The following is a 20,004-nucleotide window of genomic DNA, read 5'->3' as shown; positions in this document are numbered from 1 at the left end:
CATAAGACCTTGGAGGATGTATCCCAACGATACTATTGGCCCACCATGAGTAGGGATGTAGGGAGATTGGTCAAATGATGCATAGTTTGTCAATAAGGGACAGTCACAGAATGTCAGACCATATACAAAGCTACATAAAGAAGGGCTTGGTGGGCATTGGGGCATGATTAGACCTTGGAGGATGTATCCAAATGATACTATTGGCCTACCATGAGTAGGGATGTTGGAAGATTGATCAAATGATGCAAAGTTTGTCAGTGAGGGATAGTCACAGAATGTCGGACTGCATACACCCTTACCCGTAGTTACATCTATTTATATTTATCTTATTAAAGACTCTGTGCTCAGATTGCCTCTGAAAACCAAGGGACATGACTATCTTTGTGGTGGTCGTTTGGTTCTCCAAGATGGCCCATTTTATACTATGTTCTCACACTGCAGGTGCATCGCATGTTGCGGAATTATTTTTGAGGGAGGTTGTGCATGTACATGGGATGCTGACTAGTGACTACAATCATTTCAAATCGTGATGCGAAATTTGTGTGTCATTTTTACTCACACTTGGGAAGAAGTTGGGGGCCCAGTTAAATCATTCCAGCACTGCCCATCTACAAACTGATTGGCAGGCAAAGAATTGTTAATAGAAGTCCGGGGAGTCTACTTCAATGCATAGGAGGAGATAATGTGAAGATTTGGGATTCGGTTTTCCACTTGCAAAATTTGCTTACAATAGCTCTCTGCCAACAAATCTACAAAGAATGACTCCATTTGAAGTTACATATGGTGGATTTAGTTCCGCTACCGCTTGATGATTGAGTTATTGGTGATGGAGAAGCCTATGCTTGACCACATTTGGTGCATTTATGATGAGGTATGAGTTGCCATTACTAAGAGTGATGAATTGTTCAAAGAAGGTCCCAACGCTCGATGTCAGTTGAAGGAGATCAGGTTATGGTGCACTCTGGGAATGAGAGATATCCACGCGGCACTTATCACAAGATGAAAACCAGAAAGGTCGGTCTCTGTAAAGTTGTTAATAAGATCAACCCTAATGCCTATGTGGTTGACTTCTCGGATCATATTGAAATCAGCCGATTTTCAACGTGGTTGACTATCATTATTTCTATGGGTTCAATGATGGTGATAAGGCAGTGGACAACACTTTGGGTACGTTTGGATTGCAGGAATCAAGAATTGGGGAATCCACATTCGATTCCAATCGTATTCCGATTCTTTTCGTAAATGGAATGTATTGCGTGTTTCTAGTGTTTGGGTAAGAACGTGAAAATCAAACAGAAATGATCTTAACCCATAAAAAAAAAAGAAACGGAAAAAATGAGAAGACCTTCTGCCGTGGAAATGTGTCCATAAACGAGGGAGAATAGAGACTGTTTAGGATCCGATCTTTGTGAAATCTGTTTAAATATTTCCCTTTTAAGAGAAAAATATCCCGTTGGTGAGAGATTTTATGTGAGAGAGAAAGAGAGAGACACTCGAATGAACGAATACCACTTATTTTGGGGGTTTCCATCTCCACTCTTATTTCCTGCAAAATTTTGCCGCGTTTCCTTTACACCACCAATGCCCAGCCATACACTAGAATCAGCCAAAAAGGAATCAAATATCGATTCCTGTTTCCAATTCTCGCAATCCAAACACGGCCTTCATGGGAAGCCTATGTATAGAATTGAACATTTATTGGATATAAGGAGATGTGTTCCATGCTTCTTCGTCTTCTTCTTCGTTCTTCAAAAAAAAAAACGGGGGGGGGGGTCTGATGTGTCTGTGAGATTTAATGTAGGTGTGGGGGCTTCATTTTGTTTTCTTGTTCCTTTACAGGTGGAGGCCATCCTTATACTTTTTAACTTAAATCACTTAAGTTATAAATGTGTGGGCCATATCACTTAAGTGAACTTTTAATTAAATAGTATTTATTCTATTTGTTGGGATTGGATTAGAATTGAATAAAGGGTTGAGATTATTTTTAGGGCTTGGGATCTAAATCTAATTAAATAAAGGGACTGATTGTAGAGATGTTTTGCCCCATCCTTGTTTTCTTTTCATATTTCTCTTGTTGTTTTTATTTATATCAGATCTGTCCAGATCTGTGTATGTCGGTCAGTTTTTTTTTCCCACTTGATCAAGCTTTTGGGATTTATTTCCAAATGTTCAAGCAGAACGAGAAAGCTCTTTTCCTGGTTTTGTTCAACTCTTTTGTGTCTTTAAAGTTTTTTGTTCACATGCATGACCTCGCTCTAAGCACTTTTTCCCCCTCATTAAAGCCCTCAAATCTATAAATGTAGTTTCCATTTCAAAATAAGATGTATTTCCAATTGCTCAAATTCGATACTTGTCCTTCTCCATTTTCCTCATATGCCTTTTAAGCCATGTGGAAAAGGTTTAAAGGGGACGTAATGCCCATTTGTTAAAGGTTTCTGACTGAGGTACCCCGTGACTTTGTGTGCAAGATCCAATTTATTGGGTAGAGTTTTCCAAATCCAAGTTATGCCTTTTCTCCTTTCTTTCTCGTTAGATACTACTTGAAATTGGAGATAACTAGACAAATAGGTGATGCATGAAATTGGGTTTCAGGGTAACTAGAGTAGGTAAGGGGCAGGTTATGTATTCTTATTGTGGAGAAGAAATGTCTGGCAGTTATCTGGAGAGATAGTTCACTAATAGACCGAGGGATAAGTAATTCGACTCATTCACATATAGATCATGAATGTTTGGAATCCATATTATGCAAGGGGACATTGCTTTTGCTAATTCTAATTGAGGGGTGATATCAAATCGGTCTATTTTCGGCGTCATATACATAGTTAGCACATTCGTCATAGTTAGCAGCTCCGTATCAAGGTCATCATCAATATCGTCACTATCATCAATATTGATATCGTCACTATCATCAATATCAATATCATCAATAAGATAACCTTTAGGCTTGTCATCCAGGAACTTGTTCGAAAATACCGTAATGAAAGGAACATAGGAGTTTGTCGCTAGGGATTTGACCAAATAGGATCGTCCAGTTCCTATAGAACCTATCACTAAAATAGTAAACATTTATGATGATTTTTTTTTAAAATGGACATTTATGATGTTGATGATGCAATAAAGAAATATTATTGTTTAAGGTTAAATGTTATAGCATTTTATCATTGAGATAATGAATCATTTAGTTGAGTTGAAAATATAGAAAATATTTTGAACTCATGGTTTAACTAGTCGTTGATGATGATATCCTGCCTGACTGAATTGTATTAGGCAAAGTTTAATAACTCAAACTCAAATTCTCAAGTTGTCGACTTAGTTGAGTCTTTGAAAAATCAGATAGAACTAGAAGTACTGATTGACTGGATAAAATCTCATGAAAGTTTGTGACATGAAGTTGCTCTTGACCTTTGTTGATGGATACACTAGTTCTTGGGGCATCACTCCTACCAGTTTTTACAAGGAATCATCTCGAGATTACATAGTTTTTATCGTTATAGTTTCATTTCAAGGTGGTTGCATAAGTTATCAATTTGCAATTTTAAGATGTATTTGGAAAGAGAAGAGAAGATGCCAGTGGTAAAGAGAATAGAAGATGAATTATAGATAAGTGATGGTAGGGCAAGAATAAAGGGGTTTTTTTAGATATGAAAAAAATGCCTGTGGAGAGGGGTGAGAAAAGGGAACTTAAAGATTCAGGAGACATGGTCTTCACCGAATAGATGGGAGGGGGGAAAGAACAAAAAAGGGCAAACCCCCCTAGTTTCATTATTAAGTTTTGAATATTGAAAAATCGGCAATTTTATATTAGTTGAGTCGATTGTCAACCCAACTTTCTTCCTCTTCTTCGTAAGGATTTATACTGCCAATTTGTTTTGCTTTTTCCCCTTGATCTTGCAGTTCAGGGGCAAATCAAACTTGAGACAAACTCCAACCCATTCTGTTCTTGAGCTTTAGTAAGCGTAGAGACAACAGGTGACATTGAAGTAGAATTTGAAGTAGATTGCCACAACTCAAACAATTAGAACGATCCTTTGATATCTGATACTGAAAGCAGTATGAAATCTTATAAATTGAGGTAAAACTTAGTAAACTTTAAAGCAGGTGGAGTTGGTTGTGATTTAAAGCATAAGGTATCATCATTTGTTACATTAGTCACTGGTCGGGCATCGTTATCAGCTCTTAGTGATGCATCTCTACATATATTCTCGTATCTTCATTCTCCACTAGTGGTACTGAAAATACAAGTACTACAGAAGAGAAAATTTTAGGTAAAACTGGGCAATGGCACAACTCTCACACGGCGCCAATGTTCTCTTTTCCAATGGGTAAAGAAGAGCTCAGCTCATGCTTACAGATTTTGAATCAGTTTCCTAATATTAAATGATCAAGGCAATCTTTGATGGCCAATTACTTGGAGCCCATGTAGGTAATTGACTACAGGTTGAATTATGGGATGTCATAGTCTTGACGGTCAAGCCATGTGGGGCTTACCTTTTGCTTCATTAGGCTTCTTACCCATTGCCTCACTTTGGGTGATACTGATGTAATTTGAGATGAATACTGGCACATAAGGAGTGATAAAAGCTTTACACCGGAAAGGAGCAAACACGATATACATAAAAAAATGCCAAGAAGAAATGCAAGGAACACAAACGCATGGAATAGGAATACGAGATCTACATGGTTCGGTAAAACATCCACGGGAGAAGAATTTCACTCTATTTGGTTTAGGATTACAAAATTCTCCTTGGCCACGAAAACTCAAAGAAAAATCTTCCAGTGACCCTAATAATACCTTAGTATGTATTTTATATGTGAATGTAGCTACTTGAACAAAATTGTCGAACTGCCCTTTATTGCAGACAAAAATTATCTGAAGGTTAAACAAAACCCTTTAGTTTGACCCGTTTGTGCATCACCCACATTAGTCCATCAGATTGTTGTATCGTTGTATCACTGTGAATACAAGCCATCTACACAACATTTTAACCTCACCTATAGAGTTTGGAACCTCCCATTGTCACTTCCGTTTCCTGAATAATTGAGCACTGTCTTGAATGATAGATTGAGGGAGAGCAATTTGTTTGCATCCATGGAAATTATCCTCCCATTTCTTGGAGATAAAAAAAAAGACTGTCTAATCTTCCCAACTGAAAAATTGCAAATGGGGGACGCCAAAATACGCCAAAAAAAAAAAACTGTCTAATCACTCTTTTGAAAAATTATAAATGGGTGTCAAAAACGGAATTTGCGGGAGAACCTTACGAAAATGCTCCTAGGGGTTATCAAGTCTAATTATCAACTGGTTAACAGGTCTAAATATGATTTAACAACTCTAACTGGAGCAGGGTTATTAAATCTTGCCTGGGGATATCAAGTTCTCAACCGGATTATTGAGTCACACATAGATCCATGGATCCATTCATCTCGATCGGAAAAGAATCAATAGAAAAATAAAGAATCGGAATTGATCGATCTCTTTCTCGAAACAAACGAAAAGGAAAAGAAAGGGGTTATCAAGTCTTTTTGAACTTGATAATACCTGTTTACTTACTTGATAACCCCTTTTCTCCTAGGACATTTTAGTCAGGTTTTCACTGTTTAGGTACTTGATAACCCCTCTTTAGACTTGATAACTCCTAGGGCATTTTAGTCAGGTTTTCACTGTTTAGGTACTTGATAACCTTACTGTTAAGATCAAGGGAAGTGATATTAAAAAATGGGTCCTGCACAGCCACACTTTCGTTCCGTCTTGGTCACGTGTGCAAGAGAGAGGCCCCGTTTATAATATGTGAAGAAATCGAAGGTGCAACTTCGCTTAGACCCTGTTGGTTCGGATTTTTAGTCCAAAATTGTTGCTAAGCTGATGCGCAAAATCCCTGTCTTACTCTACTAAAACCTCCATCCCAAGCTGCCCTGCTTCAAAAAAAAAAAAAAAAAAAACCCACCAAAAATAGGGTGCTTTTTTCCACAATTGAAATGCCATGGAGCTCTCTCTCTCTCTCTCTCTCTCTCCAATTTGACAGTGATACCGTTGTCTTTCTATTTTTTTCTATGTTTTCTAATTTTTCATTTTCTCGGGGTTTTCCAAACAAGGATGACAACCAAACATAGCCATTTTTTGCAGAAGTCTCCTACTTTGCCTTATTTTCAAAAGCAGTCTTCTAGTTTGTCAAATTATTTCTAACGTGTTTATTTATTTTGAATTTGAACGTACCGTGTTCCAAATGCAATTAAACCTCGCTGTTTAGCCATCACCAGGTGAAAATATCATTTCCCTTATAATTTATGCTCATTCTGGATGTTTATATTGTGGGGCCCATCAATAATACAAAAAATACACGTAGGATTATTCTGACCTTTCATTACAACATCTTTACTTACCCTTGAGTATTCTGTTTTAACCGTCCATTTATTAGGCAGTCAATCGGATGGTTGGGATTGTCTAATAGGTACAATTTTGTTCTATGGCCCACCTAATAGTGAAACCAATGAGATTAGGAGGGCCCTTGGATCACTATGTTGCAGATTTGGGAGTAAATTGATATTTGGTAAGCAATTCCATTCACATGCGTTGTACGCAACACAAAATTAGGGTGATCCGGACTGTTGATCCGGCAGCCACGGATAGAAGATGTTGGCAATCGAACTATCTTTACCATCAATTAATGGCCTTCAAATAGACGGTTAAAAACCACAGAAGAAAAGGGAAGAAGGAATGGGATCACATATTAGCCACAAAAATGCATAGGATTTGTATCTCTTAAATATTATCATAAACACATGCATTTTTTGGAGGCGTTCCGCGGCGTCTGTCGCATGTAAGATCAGCCACCTCATTGATGGACACAAAAGATCCACCTGCGGAATGCCTTCTGCGATAGACCCTAGCTTTTGAGAGTGAGAGTGAGAGAGAGAGACTTTTCCCAAATAAGTCTATATTTTGGCGATGATATTTTCACTCCCCCACATTACGCATGCGCCCCCTTATAAGGTGATTTGACGTCATAAAGCATTCAGTTTTCACGTCAAATCAATTTGTAAGGGGAATCCACCAAGATTGATGGGAGGACTGGATTTGTGGCAATGTGTGCCACATGGACGGTGTCAGATCCATTTATCCATTGAGAACAGCATGATCGGATGATTGAGAAGACCTCTTGATCCAAATAGTCTTGTCTAGCGTTCAGCCTGGAAACGAGAGAGAGAGAGAGAGAGAGAGAGAGTCTTCGTTTCTGGAAATAAAGCAAAATAAGAGACGGACGAGAAGACTGCTTTTGCAAATAAGGCAAAAGAGGAGACTTCTTATTGTTGTGAGTGTAACTTGTAAGCCCTCACACCATATAATTTCTCCTTTTGCAAAACCCCATTTTCTTTATCTACACTCTTCTAATTGGCTGCTGAGAGCTTTTTGGGAACGGCAATCACCTTTAACAGCTGTTTACATACCAAAAGACAAAATGAGTTCGTACAATTTTCAAAACAAGGTAGTGCCAATATTATTAGCCTTTTCTTTTTCATCGTTTCTGTGAGTTAAATTTAACAAACAGGAAGCCCGCGTGAAAAGATACATCTCTCTCTCTCTCTCTCTCTCTCTCTCTCCTTCCTTGGAACAATCTTCCTCTTTCAGGTAAGTGTTCTTTTTTGGGTCTTTTTCCTTTCTCTCATTTCTGGTCTGTTAACTGTTTTTATATAGAAACAAACTTGCGAGAGAAAAATGTGGGTCATAGAGAAAAAAAAAACAAGAAGAGAAAAAAAAAACCCAAACTAAACCCTAAATCCTCTCTTCATTCCCTCCCAGAACTAAGAAGAATAAGAAGAAAACGATTTGGGGTTACAAGCGATTGTGCCATTGAGTGGAGGTTTGCATTTTCTCCCCTTTTCTATTTCTTTTTCAATGAGTAAAATGGGGAAAGTACGTTTCATCATGTGATTATGAACCCATGTTTTTGTTTTTTTTTTTTCTTTTTCAATGCTACCAGTTTTTGTTCCTTTATTTCAGAAAAAACCCAGAAAAATCCATCTTATAAGCCCTATGAAACTCTGTTCAGTTTATTACTTGTTCATCTTCTATGCCCTTAACCACATGGCTGAAACAATATGTACATCTCATTCTTTATATAATTTGCTAGTACCTTAGCATCTAATGTACACATATTCTTGTAACTAGAGAAAGTACCCATATCCACACATCTCAGACTCTTAACACTTCTTGATTTCATTTTCAGCATTTTCCCTTGAATTGTGGATTTTATAAATCAGTACTTACCATTGGATTCTGCTTTTTTCAATCAAAATATTTAATATTGGAAATACAACAGTATATCTGTATAATTTGTTTGTTTTTGTATAGTGAGTCATAATCTATTACTATATAAAATATTAATTTTGAAATCTTACAAAAGTATATTACATATCCATGAATCCTATTTATTTAATTTCTCAAGTGCAACACTTCAAACTAATTGGATAGAAATTTTTGAGGGTATGTATGGACTGTTTTGCAATGAGGAAATCAGAGATCATCAAACGTGAGACCTGACTGAGCCTGTCAGATTTGAATCGTCTAGAAGAGCCTGCAAGGAACTAGTGTGGCTCTAATCTTCAATTAATTATGAAGGCTCGAACTGAAAAAAGCGCATAGGATTGAGCTGAAAAAGATTGGGAGGGCAAAGAAGTTGATGGGGAAACCTACATCTTGAAGTCATTAAATAAAGAACTTATGCTGGAACATAAGGGGTTTGGGAACCCTAGAAATACTTTCCCACATCAAAGAGCTTATCCGGAGCAATAAACCTTAAGTATTCTGCCTTCAAGAGACAATGAAGGCTGGAATCTAGATCGGCCATTTGAGGAATCTAGGCTTTATCCCTGTGGTCTATGTTGTAGCTTTTTCTTTATTGTTCATGTTCTGTTTTGACCTTCTCGTCGCTGTACTCCCTCTTTTTTTGCTCTCTTTAATAAAATTTATACCATTAAAAAAGGGTTGGCTATACTGGAATATCCACAAGGATTAAAGAATTCTCTGAATTTATTGGCAGATCAGCCTTAGTGGATCTCCCTCTATTGAGGGTTCAATTTATGTGGTCTAGAAATCGGAGCTGAAGCCGATTGGTTTGCTTCCTAGTTAGCCCAGGTTGGTTGGACCTCCACCCCAACTTGTGCCAGTGTGCTCTGGCTTAGCCCATTTCGGATCATTGGCTCATTGCCCCATTTTATTGGACCCTAGGATGAGTTTGTGGGGCACAACTCCATTTCGAATCGAGCTAGCTTGGTTGTAGGAGCGTAAGATCCATGAAACTCTCCGTGGCTGTTAGAAGAGCGCTTGGGCAAATGGCCCAACAGATGTAAGAATTGGTCAAAAGCTGAGAGCCATTAAAGTGACCTCCGGAAATGGTTCCAGGAAGAGAAGAGCAGCAACCTTAGGAAGAAAGAAGAGCTACACATTATATGAATGAGCTGGACAGAAAGGAAGATCCTTCTTCCTTGTCTGAGGAGGAAAGTGCTAGGGATAAAGCAAAAGAAGAATACAACAGATTGGTTCTTCAACCAGGACTTTTCTGGAAGCAGACTTTCAGAGTCATCTGGCTTAAGGAGGGACAGAAATACAAGGGATTTTCACGAGATAGCTAGTGTAAGAAGAAGAAGAAATAGATTTAACTCATTATGGGTTAATGGAGGGTGTTGCAAGAACAAGAAATATCCAAGGAAATAGTGAGTCACTACCTAGCGCTTTACTCTTTGGAGGGGATCTCCTTTCCCAAACCAGAGGGGATAGAGTTCTAGCAAATTGACCAGATGGATGCCAGCTTTCTGGAAGTGGATTTCAGGACGGAAGAGGTTAAGAAGAATGGCTTGTTCGCTTTAAAAAGGGATTGTGCTTCTGGGTTGGATGGATTCTGCTTGGCTTTCTTCTAAGAATGTTGGGAGGCAATGAGGGAGGATCTTATGAAGCTGTTTGAGGAATTTCATAGGGGTATTTCTTTGGACAAAAGTATGCGAGCCACCTTCATTGTAATCCCTAGGAAGGAAGGGGCAGATCATCTTTAGTATTTTCGTCCTATTAATTTGGTTGGGTGCACCTCTATGCTACTGGCAAAAGTTCTCGCAGACAAGCTTATGCTTGTTCTAGGTAAGATCATCCCGTAGAGTCAAATTGCCTTTTTTAGAGGCAGACAAATCCTGAACGGTGCTTTGGTTGCGAATGAAGTGATAGAGCTCTGTTCTTGCAGGCATAAAAAATGCGTGGTTTGGGAATTAGATATGGAGAAGGCCTACAATAGAGTTGAATGAGACTACTTAGACTTTATGGGTCGAATGAGATTCGACTCAAGATTGAGAGATTGAATGAGCAGATTCGTATCATCTACCTGGTGCTCTGTCGTAATCAACGGGCTCTATCTTAATCAATGGTTGTCCCTTTGGTTTCTTCAAAAGTTCTCGTGGTCTACGCCAAGGCAACCTGTTGCCCCCCTTCCTCTTCACAGTAGTGGTTGAGGCTCTGAGCATGATGATTATTAAGGCTAGGAGATGCGGTCGCATTGAGGGTCTTAGAGTGGGAGACCATAAGAGCCACCTTCATTGTGAGAAAGCCTAGGAAGGGGCGGATCATCTTCTGTATTTTCACCCTATTAATTTGGTAGGGTGCACTTATAAGCTATTGGTGAAAGTTCTCTGCATACAAGCTTAAGCTTGTTCTAGGTAAGATCCTCTCGTAAAGTCAAAGTGGCTTTATTATAGTTAGACAAATCCTAAACCATGTGTTGTTGCGAATGAAGTACTAGAGCTATGCTCTCGCGGTCATAGAAAATGCGTGATTTGGAAATTAAATATGGAGAAGGCCTACAACAGAGTTGAATGAGGCTCTTTAGACTTTATGAAGCTAATGGGATTTGACTCAAGATGGAGAGATTGGGTGCACAGATGTGTATCATCTACCTAGTGCTCTTTCTTAATCAACTACTCTCCCTTTGCTTTCTTCAAAACTTCTCGTGCTCTATGCCGAGGCGACCCGTTGTCCCCCTACCTCTTCGTGGTTGAGGCTCTAAGCAAGATGATTGCAAAAGCTAGGAGATGCGGCCTCATTGAGGGTCTTAGAGTGGGAGATCAGAAGCTGGAGATATCTCACTTATGGTGTTCTGATGATTCCCTGGTATTTAACATTGCTAAGGAGTCCGAAGTAAAAAATATAAAGGCAGTGATCCGATGTTATGAATTGATAATTGGCCAAAGACCCAGCTTCTGGAAGTCCACTCTTATGGGCATTCATATGAATGAGGAGGGAGCCATTTGTTTTGCCAGAGTCCTTGAATATAGTACTGGAAGTCTTCCCAATAAGTATCTAGGTCTTCCTTTATGCGGAAGCAATCCTAATCGAGCCCTCTGGGGTAAAAAGGATATTGTTATCTAAAAGATTGAAAAAGGTTTGATAACTTGGAAGGGAAAAAATGTATTTGGAAGGATAACTCTCATTGAAGTTGTCCAAGCTAATATTCTCATCTATTATTTGTCCCTTTTCAGATGCCTAGCTAGCGTGGCACTACGAATCGAACAATTACAAAGTAATTTTCTATGGGACTAGGGGATGACTCCGACGAGCAAAAGGAAATTCCATATCCTTAACCGGAAGGAGGTATCCTGACCCAAAAAAGGATTAGTGAGAATCAGATGGATCGCAGATGGATCGAACCTTTGAACAACGCCTTCTTGGGCAAATGGCTTTGGCGATTCGGGGAGGAAAGAGATATGCTTTGGAGGAAAGTTGTTGAGCTAAAGTATGGAGTAGGGGTGCAAGTTTGGCCCTGTCAGCCCTGACCCGGCCAGAGCCCGAACAGGGTCAGGGCTGGATTTTCTAACCCTGATGGCGGGTCAGGGTTCATTTTTTTAGACCCTGACTCAGGTCGGGCGGGTTTTGGGTTAATGCCTCGGGTACCCTGACCCGAACCGATCCTGAGTTTTCTATTATAGAATTGAACCATCTGTGCATGTTTCTTTTGCTAATGTTTTCTATTATCTTGGATTGATGTTTCTTTAGATTATTATTATTAATTGTCTCTGTTGCCCGTCATGTTGTTGAATTCATATTGTCTTATTTTGTTCCCTTTCTCTGTTTATTGATCATTTTGTTCCATATGATAAGTGGTTGCTTTATTTTTGGCACTCTTAACAAGTATTTGCACTAAGGTCAATTAGGGCCGGCTCGGCCCGGCCCTGCCCAAGCAGGGCCAATCAAGGCGGGCCAGGGCCAGCACAATACCCTGTAGGGCGGGTAATGGGTTGAGGTTTTCCGGCCCTGACTCAGGGTCAGGGCCGAGATAATGGGATCTAGGGTTGGGCTACGGTTTTGAAAAACCCGACCCTGTTGCAGCCCAAGTATGGAGCATGCTTTGGAGATTGGTAACTGATGAATCTTTATAGGATGTCAGAGAAAACAATTTGGAGAGATATTATGAAAGGTCTTTCTGGCTTCTATAAGAGAACTAAGTTTAGAGTTTGCAAATGTAATCGAGTCAAGTTTTGGAAGGACTTGAGGTCTATGAAGCATGGATATGGGTACGGGGTGCGCGTACGACACCATATGGGTACGTGGATACGTGATTTCTAAAAAAATAGGATACGGGTGCGTTGGGGGTATGCTAAATATAATATATTTTTATAATTTATTATATATATAAAAAATTTAAAAATTAAAGGCCCTGTTTGTTTGGGATTGTCCCAACTCCCAACCGAATGTGAGCCCCAAACAGATTATTGGACTCAAAATTAAACATAATTTCGACTCCAATAATCAGTTTTGGGCTCTCAATCGGTTGTCAGTGTCACAATCTCAAATGAACAGGGCCTAAATGTAATTTTGAGCCCATATGTGAGCCCCAAACAGATTATTGGACTCAAAGTTAAACATAATTTTGATTCCAATAATCAGTTTTGGGCTCTCAGTCGGTTGCCACAATCTCAAATGAACAGGGCCTAAATGTAATTTTGAGCCCAAGTGTGAGCACCAAACAGTTTTGAATTTTTTGCTGTTTGGGTGCGTACCCGGTACGCACGTAGGGAGTACCTAGGTGCACCCGCACCCGATACGGGTCCGTGGGTCTCCGGAGAGTACCTGTGCTTCCTTGCCTGTGGTCAAGGTTTTATATTTCGGTTTCGGTCATCAGCGAACCGAAACATTTTGGTTTCGGTTCGAAATGTCGGCCGAAATTTTATAAAATCACTGAAACATTTCGGTATGCTTATCTCTTTTCTACAAGTGGACTTGACTTCTGTCAGGGTTTCTGTCGAAATTTCTTTGTTTTTTTATCTAAAAACTTCCATGTTTCGCATATTTCGACTGAAACATCAATGAAATCTCAAAATTTCGGGCAAAATCTTGTAATTTTTCCAAATCCAAGTGGATTTCATTTCGGTAGCAGCCGAAATTGAAATATTTAGGCCGAAACGAAATGCTTCCACCGAAATTTAAACCATGCATGTGGTGTGGAGATCGTCCATTGAATCTCAAATACCCATATCTCTTCGCAGTTGTTGTGGACCCGGATGGGACAATTAGCTACTGTATTGTAAGGGGGAGACTTGATTAGTTGGGTTCTTCCATTTCGTAAAGCCTTCTTTGACAGAGAACTTTGGCAGAGTGGAACTTGACAGAGTGGTTCAACTGCTTAGTGCTTTAGAAGTGAAGTACATTAGGTGGTCGGGGATTGACAAGAGAGAGAGGATCTGGAATCATATTGGGGAATTCTCCATTCACTTGTTCTATCATCATCTCTCGCCACAGTAAGACCCTTCTTCGGCTCGCAGAATCTGGGATATTCCAGCACCTCCAATAGTCTGCACCTTCGCCTAGACGACGCGCCTAAACAAGATCTTAACAGTAGACCTCCTTCAGAAGCGGAGGAGAATCATCATCGATCATTGTGCCTTTGGTCTAAAGGCAGGTGATTCAGTTAATCACATTTTCATTCACTACAAGTTAGCCAATGAGATCTAGTCCTATGTTGATGCAAGTGTTCATAGCATCTCCTCTTTGCAAGTGCAAGTTGGTGGGGCCAACCTATGGCTAATCCAAGGGTTGAGAGAAGACTTGCTTTGAAGTTCCATCATTTTACTTGTTAATTTCTCATTACAAGTTGAAATAAGTGCTCATGCGCAACACTTGGGGTATTCTTGTCTTTTTTTGTTTTCATTTGCTCTTTGAAATTTGATTGTAATGGGGGGCTACATAAAGCCTTCCCTCCCATTTTGTAGTTTTCAGTTTTTGGCATTCTCGTTTGGAAATTTTGGGAAAGGATTTTTGTAAGAAAAGTTTCTTCTACTTGGAGAAGCTTCTGCTAGTGGAATTTATCCCTAACAAGTGAAGATTTGGAGCTTGAATCTGCAAGCTTTTCTCCCCTGGTTGTTCGTCATCTCCTTGTGTGTGAGGATACGATTATTGAGAGTTTGTTGGGCATCCCCTTGCTCAGATCATTTGATTCATTTGCAAAATTCATCACAGAAAAGTTCATTCCCTGTTACTTTTGGGCCTGAATCTGTGGTGAGTGAAGCATCTTGTTGTCCATGAGTTCACTACCACGATTGCTTGTTGAATCTTGTGAATTTCTACTTCTCTTCATTGATGAAACCTGGTTTAAGGTAAGCTTCTCCATATCTTGAGTGAAATTTCAAGATTTACAATTGATTGGATTGAAATATATAACTTGGTTGAAACCGCAAGCATTATTGGATATCCTTCAGCATCGTTTGAATTGGAGCTGAAGTGTGGGAATTTAATTCCAGGTTTTTTTTTTTTTTTTTTTTAAGTTCCAAACGTTTTTATTTTCCTATTTAGCATTGAATTCTACTTGCAAAATTTAGAAAATGATTAAGCACAATCCGTCTTGGAGTGGGGTGATTTTATAACATTTATGGACGGTGAGACGTCTTCAATTGCTTTACATTGTTCTCATATTGGTGGTGATTTCAATTTGTTCAGAGATTCCTCTAATTACAACCAAGTCATTTACTAATGTTGGAATATTGTAAATCAGGCTATAGCATTCTTTTCATTAGCTGTGGCATTCGGTGTTACAGGGAGCTCCAACAGATTTTAATTAGCACAATTAGCAAAGAAATTGAAGTCCAAAAGTGACAGAAATTGTGAGGAATTGTAGGAATCAGTGCCCTTTATCATGTCTTTAAAGTTTCTCAATTGGATTCATGTCTCTGTGTTTTAGAGCTACCAAAAACAGATTCCTTATGTTCATGGTTTACATCAAGAAGGCACCTGTGCTAAACTTCTGTTAAAAGAGCCAAATTCTGCTAGTGTGCATTTGTTTCAGGAGGCTGTGAAATTGTCTTGCAACTTTTTGGCCTTTTTCCTTCAAGAGCTCAGTCATTGAATATTCCATTTAGGACTCTCAATGGTTAAACATTGATTGTTAAACTTTCTGAAGTATAACATTGATTGGACTGTTATTGCTGCCAAACTACGAGTCCATAGTAAAAGGTAAGAGTATCTCAGAGATTTCAGTGATAGGTTCTGCTACTTGGGTGGGAAAAATCTGTTTCAAGTTGAGGACATTTTAACTTTGAGTGGAAGAATAATATTTCCACAGATAGCCCTTCATATTACTTCAGAAATTCTGAACTACGGATTCATTTTCAGCCCTATCGCTATTACAAGAAAACATTCATAATCATTTAACAAGATCAAAGCCCGGTGACATTGTTGTCGCACATGACTATATGATGTTTAACACGTCCATTCTTACTCGATCTGTATCTTTGGCTTACGGTTAATAAAATTTTGTTAATTCTCAAGAGAGAGAGAGAGAGAGAGAGAGAGAGAGAGAGAGAGAGAGAGAGAGATGTGAACTGGATAGGAGGCCCCATGACCTGATGATCCACACTTGACTATTATATCTTCCTGGAGTGTCCACTCCTGGGAAACCAAAAAAGGCGAACTACCACCTCCAAATCTATATTCCAAGTCTGGGAACAGAGCCATGTTTACAGTATGTGTTTGTCTAATCGAAGATATCTTTAAACATTAACTGATTAAGGAGTTGATTTAAAAGGGTGTTAGTGCACATAATTTAACTACACATCCCTACTAACTTGACGTTCCATGAGAGGACCAAACATATTAGAATTCATTTGTCATTTTGTTCATCCGCTAACTTGATGTTTCATTAGAGGACCAAACATATTAGAATTCATTTGTCATTTTTTTCATCTCCTCCATTCTTGACACTATCGGATTTAGTCAGATTTCACATTTTATCTAATTTTTGCACTATGGACAACTCAACTAGATAACTGACCCCATACCCTACCTTTGTAGCAGGAGAAACTAGTAATTTTGATGGGGACCCCTGCACTGAAGGAATATGCTGAATTTGCAGAGAAGATGAGGAGGACAGTTTACCTTGATAACCTTTCACCACAGGTTACAGTAGCCATCCTGAAAACAGCTCTTGGGCAGTTTGGAAATGTTACCAATGTTCAGTTCATTCCCAAATATGTAGAATCAAGGGATAACTCGCAATGCGCCTTGGTGGAGATGGAAACTTCAAACCAGGCAGAATCTATGGTTGCAGATACGTTAAAGTACCCTTTCATGGTGTCTGGGATGCCCAGACCCGTGAGAGCACGGCCCGCTAAAATGGAGATGTTCGCTGATCACCCTCCACGACCTGGTGGAAAAATACATTGCCGTTGGGTAGAGCCCGAGGACCCAGAGTTTAAGGTTGCTAATAAATTGAAGTATCTTACCAGGAAACATGCTGCAGAAGCCTCATTGCTACTCAAGGTAATCTAAATTTCGTCTTTTTTTTTTTAATTTCTTCTTCCTATTACTTTGTGGAATTGAATATATGTGTCCCTCGTAGTCTACGAAAAAAGATAAAGGGGGAAGAGAATCGCAAAGCGCCAAAGCTTCCTTGGACACTCCACGAGCAAGGCCATCAGCGACCCCATTAGCAAAGCAACGGATATGCTGATAGGTGATAGATGATGTTCCCACCCAGTCTTGCATTACATCAAAGACTCGATCGAATATCCAAGGATGGGGATGGGAGCCATTGAGCCATTGGATGGCATTTAGAGAGTCACCTTCGACTACCACTTTATCCGTAAGACCTTGATCCAACAACTTAAAACCATGGTGAATAGCTCTCACCCCGGCCTCAGAGGCATCCACCACTCCAGCGGGATCTCGCAAAAGCCCAAATCAAACACCCCCCCCCCCCCCCCCCCCCCCCCCCAAGCTCATTCCTCTAGACACCTCCAATAAGCGTGGAAAATTGGGTGTCAAATTTGTTTTACGTCCATTTTATGTCGAAAGGAGAGCATAAGTGAAGTAACTTGTTTCTGTGGTTGCAGCTTCAAATGGATGAGGAGGAAAAACTTGCAAAGCAGCAAGGAGAAACACTTAAAGCTGAGTACAAGAAGTTGGACATGATAGAGAGCGTCGTGGCTGATGGAAGTGTTAATAGGTTGGCACGCCATTATAAAGTCAATCTCACAGATGACTGAAGGCTTTTCTAGCCTCATCTCCTCCGATCATTAACTGAAAGACACGTGTTAGATACAAGCTCACCACGAGCTACCAATGGGATCCCATGCTTTTGTTTTTCAAATGGGCCGAGGAAGTTCATATAGAAAAATCCCGTATGTGTTAAGATGATATCAGAGAGCTTCAGATTTTGAAATTTTTTGACGTGCTGCTGGTTTCTTCATTTGCATCAAACACAGTTTCTGTGTATCTTTTTGGAGAAGTTCTGATACAGGGAAGCACCCGGATGCTCCGTTGCCAACTAATGGAGCAAGAAACGACTAAATCATCTCATTGGGGTTTCAAAACCCATACAGTATTTGGAGAAAAACCTCTGATATGGCACATGAAGGAGCCAAGCTCCATCAACCGCATGAAAGAGCCAAGGGTCTCTTCTTCACAAATGATGTCCCAAAAATTTACTTATTCAAATCTTAATCTTTCTTTCCTCGTATTTTTACATTATATAGATAGCCAAAACTCAAAGCCCAAAAGATAAGGAGCCTTAAATGCTAAATTACCTGAACAATTAATCTCAATCTTCCATCTAAAGCAATACCGTTAAAAGTTAGAAACATGACTAGAATGATCTTAAAATAGAAATTCCATGGTAGATGTATTCGTTTTACATCTTCTATTTGCAAATGTTCAATTTTCAGAAGATCTTCTTGACTGTTACTCCAAGGCTATTAACTTAGTGGTAGAGTGCACCCTTGATAATTTCGTCATAGGGGCACTGGGAATTTTCGGTGGAGTGGTGAAATGTGTAGAGATCGGAAAGAACACCAACGGAGAAAGCACTGAGAGACGAAAGTTAGGAGAGCAAATGGGATTAGATACCCCAATAGTCCCAGCCGTAAACGATGGATACTAGATGGTGTGCATATCAACCCTTGCAGTGCTGTATCATTCGTAACTTTTTCGAATCATTTCCAAATTACCTGATCTTGAGCCTGTTAAATATGTAATTGAAAAACCTTTCTAAGGGGATACCAAAATCAAGCCAAATGAACACGATTTGATGCCTAAAAAGTAGGATAAATATAAGATGACAAAGATAAAAGTTAAAGAAGTGACACGTTCTTGGAAGCTTCACCAGCATCAAGTTCTTTGTTCATGGTTTGAAAGATTAAGTTTTATGAATTCACTGTATTTCCTTTGTGTCATCATAAATGGAACTTTTTTCATGTGAGGCCATGTTTGGCTGCCATGAATTTTTTTTCATGGAATCCTAGTTATGAAGTGGTGAGAGAGGTCAAGGGAGAGGGTGGGAGGAGAGACTAGAGAAGGCACGAGTGAAGAGATAGTGAGAAAAGGCTGAAAAACAAGGAAACTAAAAACTATAATCAAATTACAATTTATTTTTCCCTACTTCTTAACCACTTTCTTACCCTGTCCTTGGCCATAGGATCTCAAATCGCTTCATCTCCGACCCTTCCTAGCCCTCTCTCACCACTTTGATAACAAATATTCCATGGAAAACAAATTCATGGTTGCCAAACATGGCCTGAGATAAAATTAAAAAAACCATTTAGAATGCACTACAACATCTCTAGTCTTGAGAAAAGTAGTAAAAAAATGTCCATAGTGCTTATGTTAGCATATATTAGATACTGAACTTTTTAATGACAAAAATGTCCATTGAATAACACTCTGAAAGAGCTCTATCTCTTGTCCAAAAAATATGTTGGACCATTAATGGCATCCTAAGAAACCTTATGTTTTTATTAAATTGGTATAGTACCCTCGGTAGAAAGATATTTCGATGGGTTAAAGTTAAAGTGCCTTATGGGCAGACTGGTGATTAAATCAATGGCCATGACTGTGGATTATGATTTTTAACCGATTCTGTTATAGATTTTGTATCTGAAAAATAGCCGATAAAACAGAAGAGCGCCCGTGGCCTAATGGATAAGGCGTCTGACTTCTAATCAGGCGATTGTGGGTTCGAGTCCCACCGGGCGTGTGCGTTTTGATTTTTCATTTTACTATTAGAGATGATTTTTTCGCCCCCCTGTAGGATTATGCTGTGCACCCCCCTTTAACGTGAATTGTGGGCAGACTTTAAGTTTAACGCTTTTTGACATCAAATCACGTCAATAGGGGGGGGGCATAATCCTACATTGGGGGCGAAAAATTCATCGCCCTTAACAAAATTCGACAGAGAGTTCATTCTTTTTCGTTTTTCGTCCTTTTTCCGGTCCCGACTTCCGAGGGAGTGGTGCGACATTTGGCCCCGCCTAAGTCATATCGGCATGAACTCGACCCTTCATTGGGTGACCTATATTTGGACAATATTAGCCTTAAAATGCACCCACATGTTGGGATCCAACCAATCAGATAATAGATAATTCATTTTATATGACCTATTGCCCTTGATTCCACCCTCAATGGAGGATTCTAGGCCGTTGATCTAACTCAACTCAACTCAACTAAGCCTTATCCCAAACTAGTTGGGGTCGGCTAATGAATCC

At 39.4% G+C, this 20,004-nt stretch overlaps 1 protein-coding gene and 1 non-coding gene across 8 annotated transcripts; both read left to right on the top strand.

Annotated features, from left to right (window-relative positions):
• Positions 1-7,197: 7,197 nt before the first annotated feature.
• LOC143881013 (ASI1-immunoprecipitated protein 1-like) lies at positions 7,198-17,688 on the top strand. Of its 7 annotated transcripts, none has more exons than XM_077384000.1 (4): positions 7,375-7,484; positions 7,799-7,859; positions 16,319-16,786; positions 17,359-17,688. In XM_077384000.1, exons 3-4 carry the CDS (start codon positions 16,340-16,342, stop codon positions 17,509-17,511), a joined length of 600 nt encoding a protein of 199 aa, XP_077240115.1. In that variant the 5' UTR covers positions 7,375-7,484; positions 7,799-7,859; positions 16,319-16,339; the 3' UTR covers positions 17,512-17,688. The 7 variants fall into 7 exon arrangements, with proteins under 7 accessions (XP_077240116.1, XP_077240115.1, XP_077240112.1 ...); XM_077383997.1 differs by lacking the exon at positions 7,375-7,484 and adding an exon at positions 7,543-7,627 and having other exon boundaries at positions 16,322-16,786; XM_077383999.1 differs by lacking the exon at positions 7,375-7,484 and adding an exon at positions 7,566-7,627.
• A 1,735-nt stretch (positions 17,689-19,423) lies between these two features.
• TRNAR-UCU (transfer RNA arginine (anticodon UCU)) lies at positions 19,424-19,496 on the top strand. Its single transcript has one exon. It is a non-coding gene; the product is annotated as a tRNA-Arg (tRNA).
• The last annotated feature ends 508 nt before the right edge of the window (positions 19,497-20,004 follow it).

This window comes from Tasmannia lanceolata, unplaced genomic scaffold (genome assembly GCF_043159265.1).
Source record: "Tasmannia lanceolata isolate RefF3 unplaced genomic scaffold, GAP_Taslan_0.1 ptg000007l, whole genome shotgun sequence".
NCBI lineage: Eukaryota > Viridiplantae > Streptophyta > Magnoliopsida > Canellales > Winteraceae > Tasmannia > Tasmannia lanceolata.
This window is presented reverse-complemented; position numbering and strand designations above follow the sequence as displayed.

Bases quoted from the DNA above. Each gene is read 5' to 3' on its own strand.
- LOC143881013 (XM_077384001.1), top strand. From the start codon at position 16,340: ATGGGGACCCCTGCACTGAAGGAATATGCTGAATTTGCAGAGAAGATG. The intron at 16,787-17,358 runs GTAATCTAAATT...CTGTGGTTGCAG, and splicing joins AAGCCTCATTGCTACTCAAG to CTTCAAATGGATGAGGAGGA.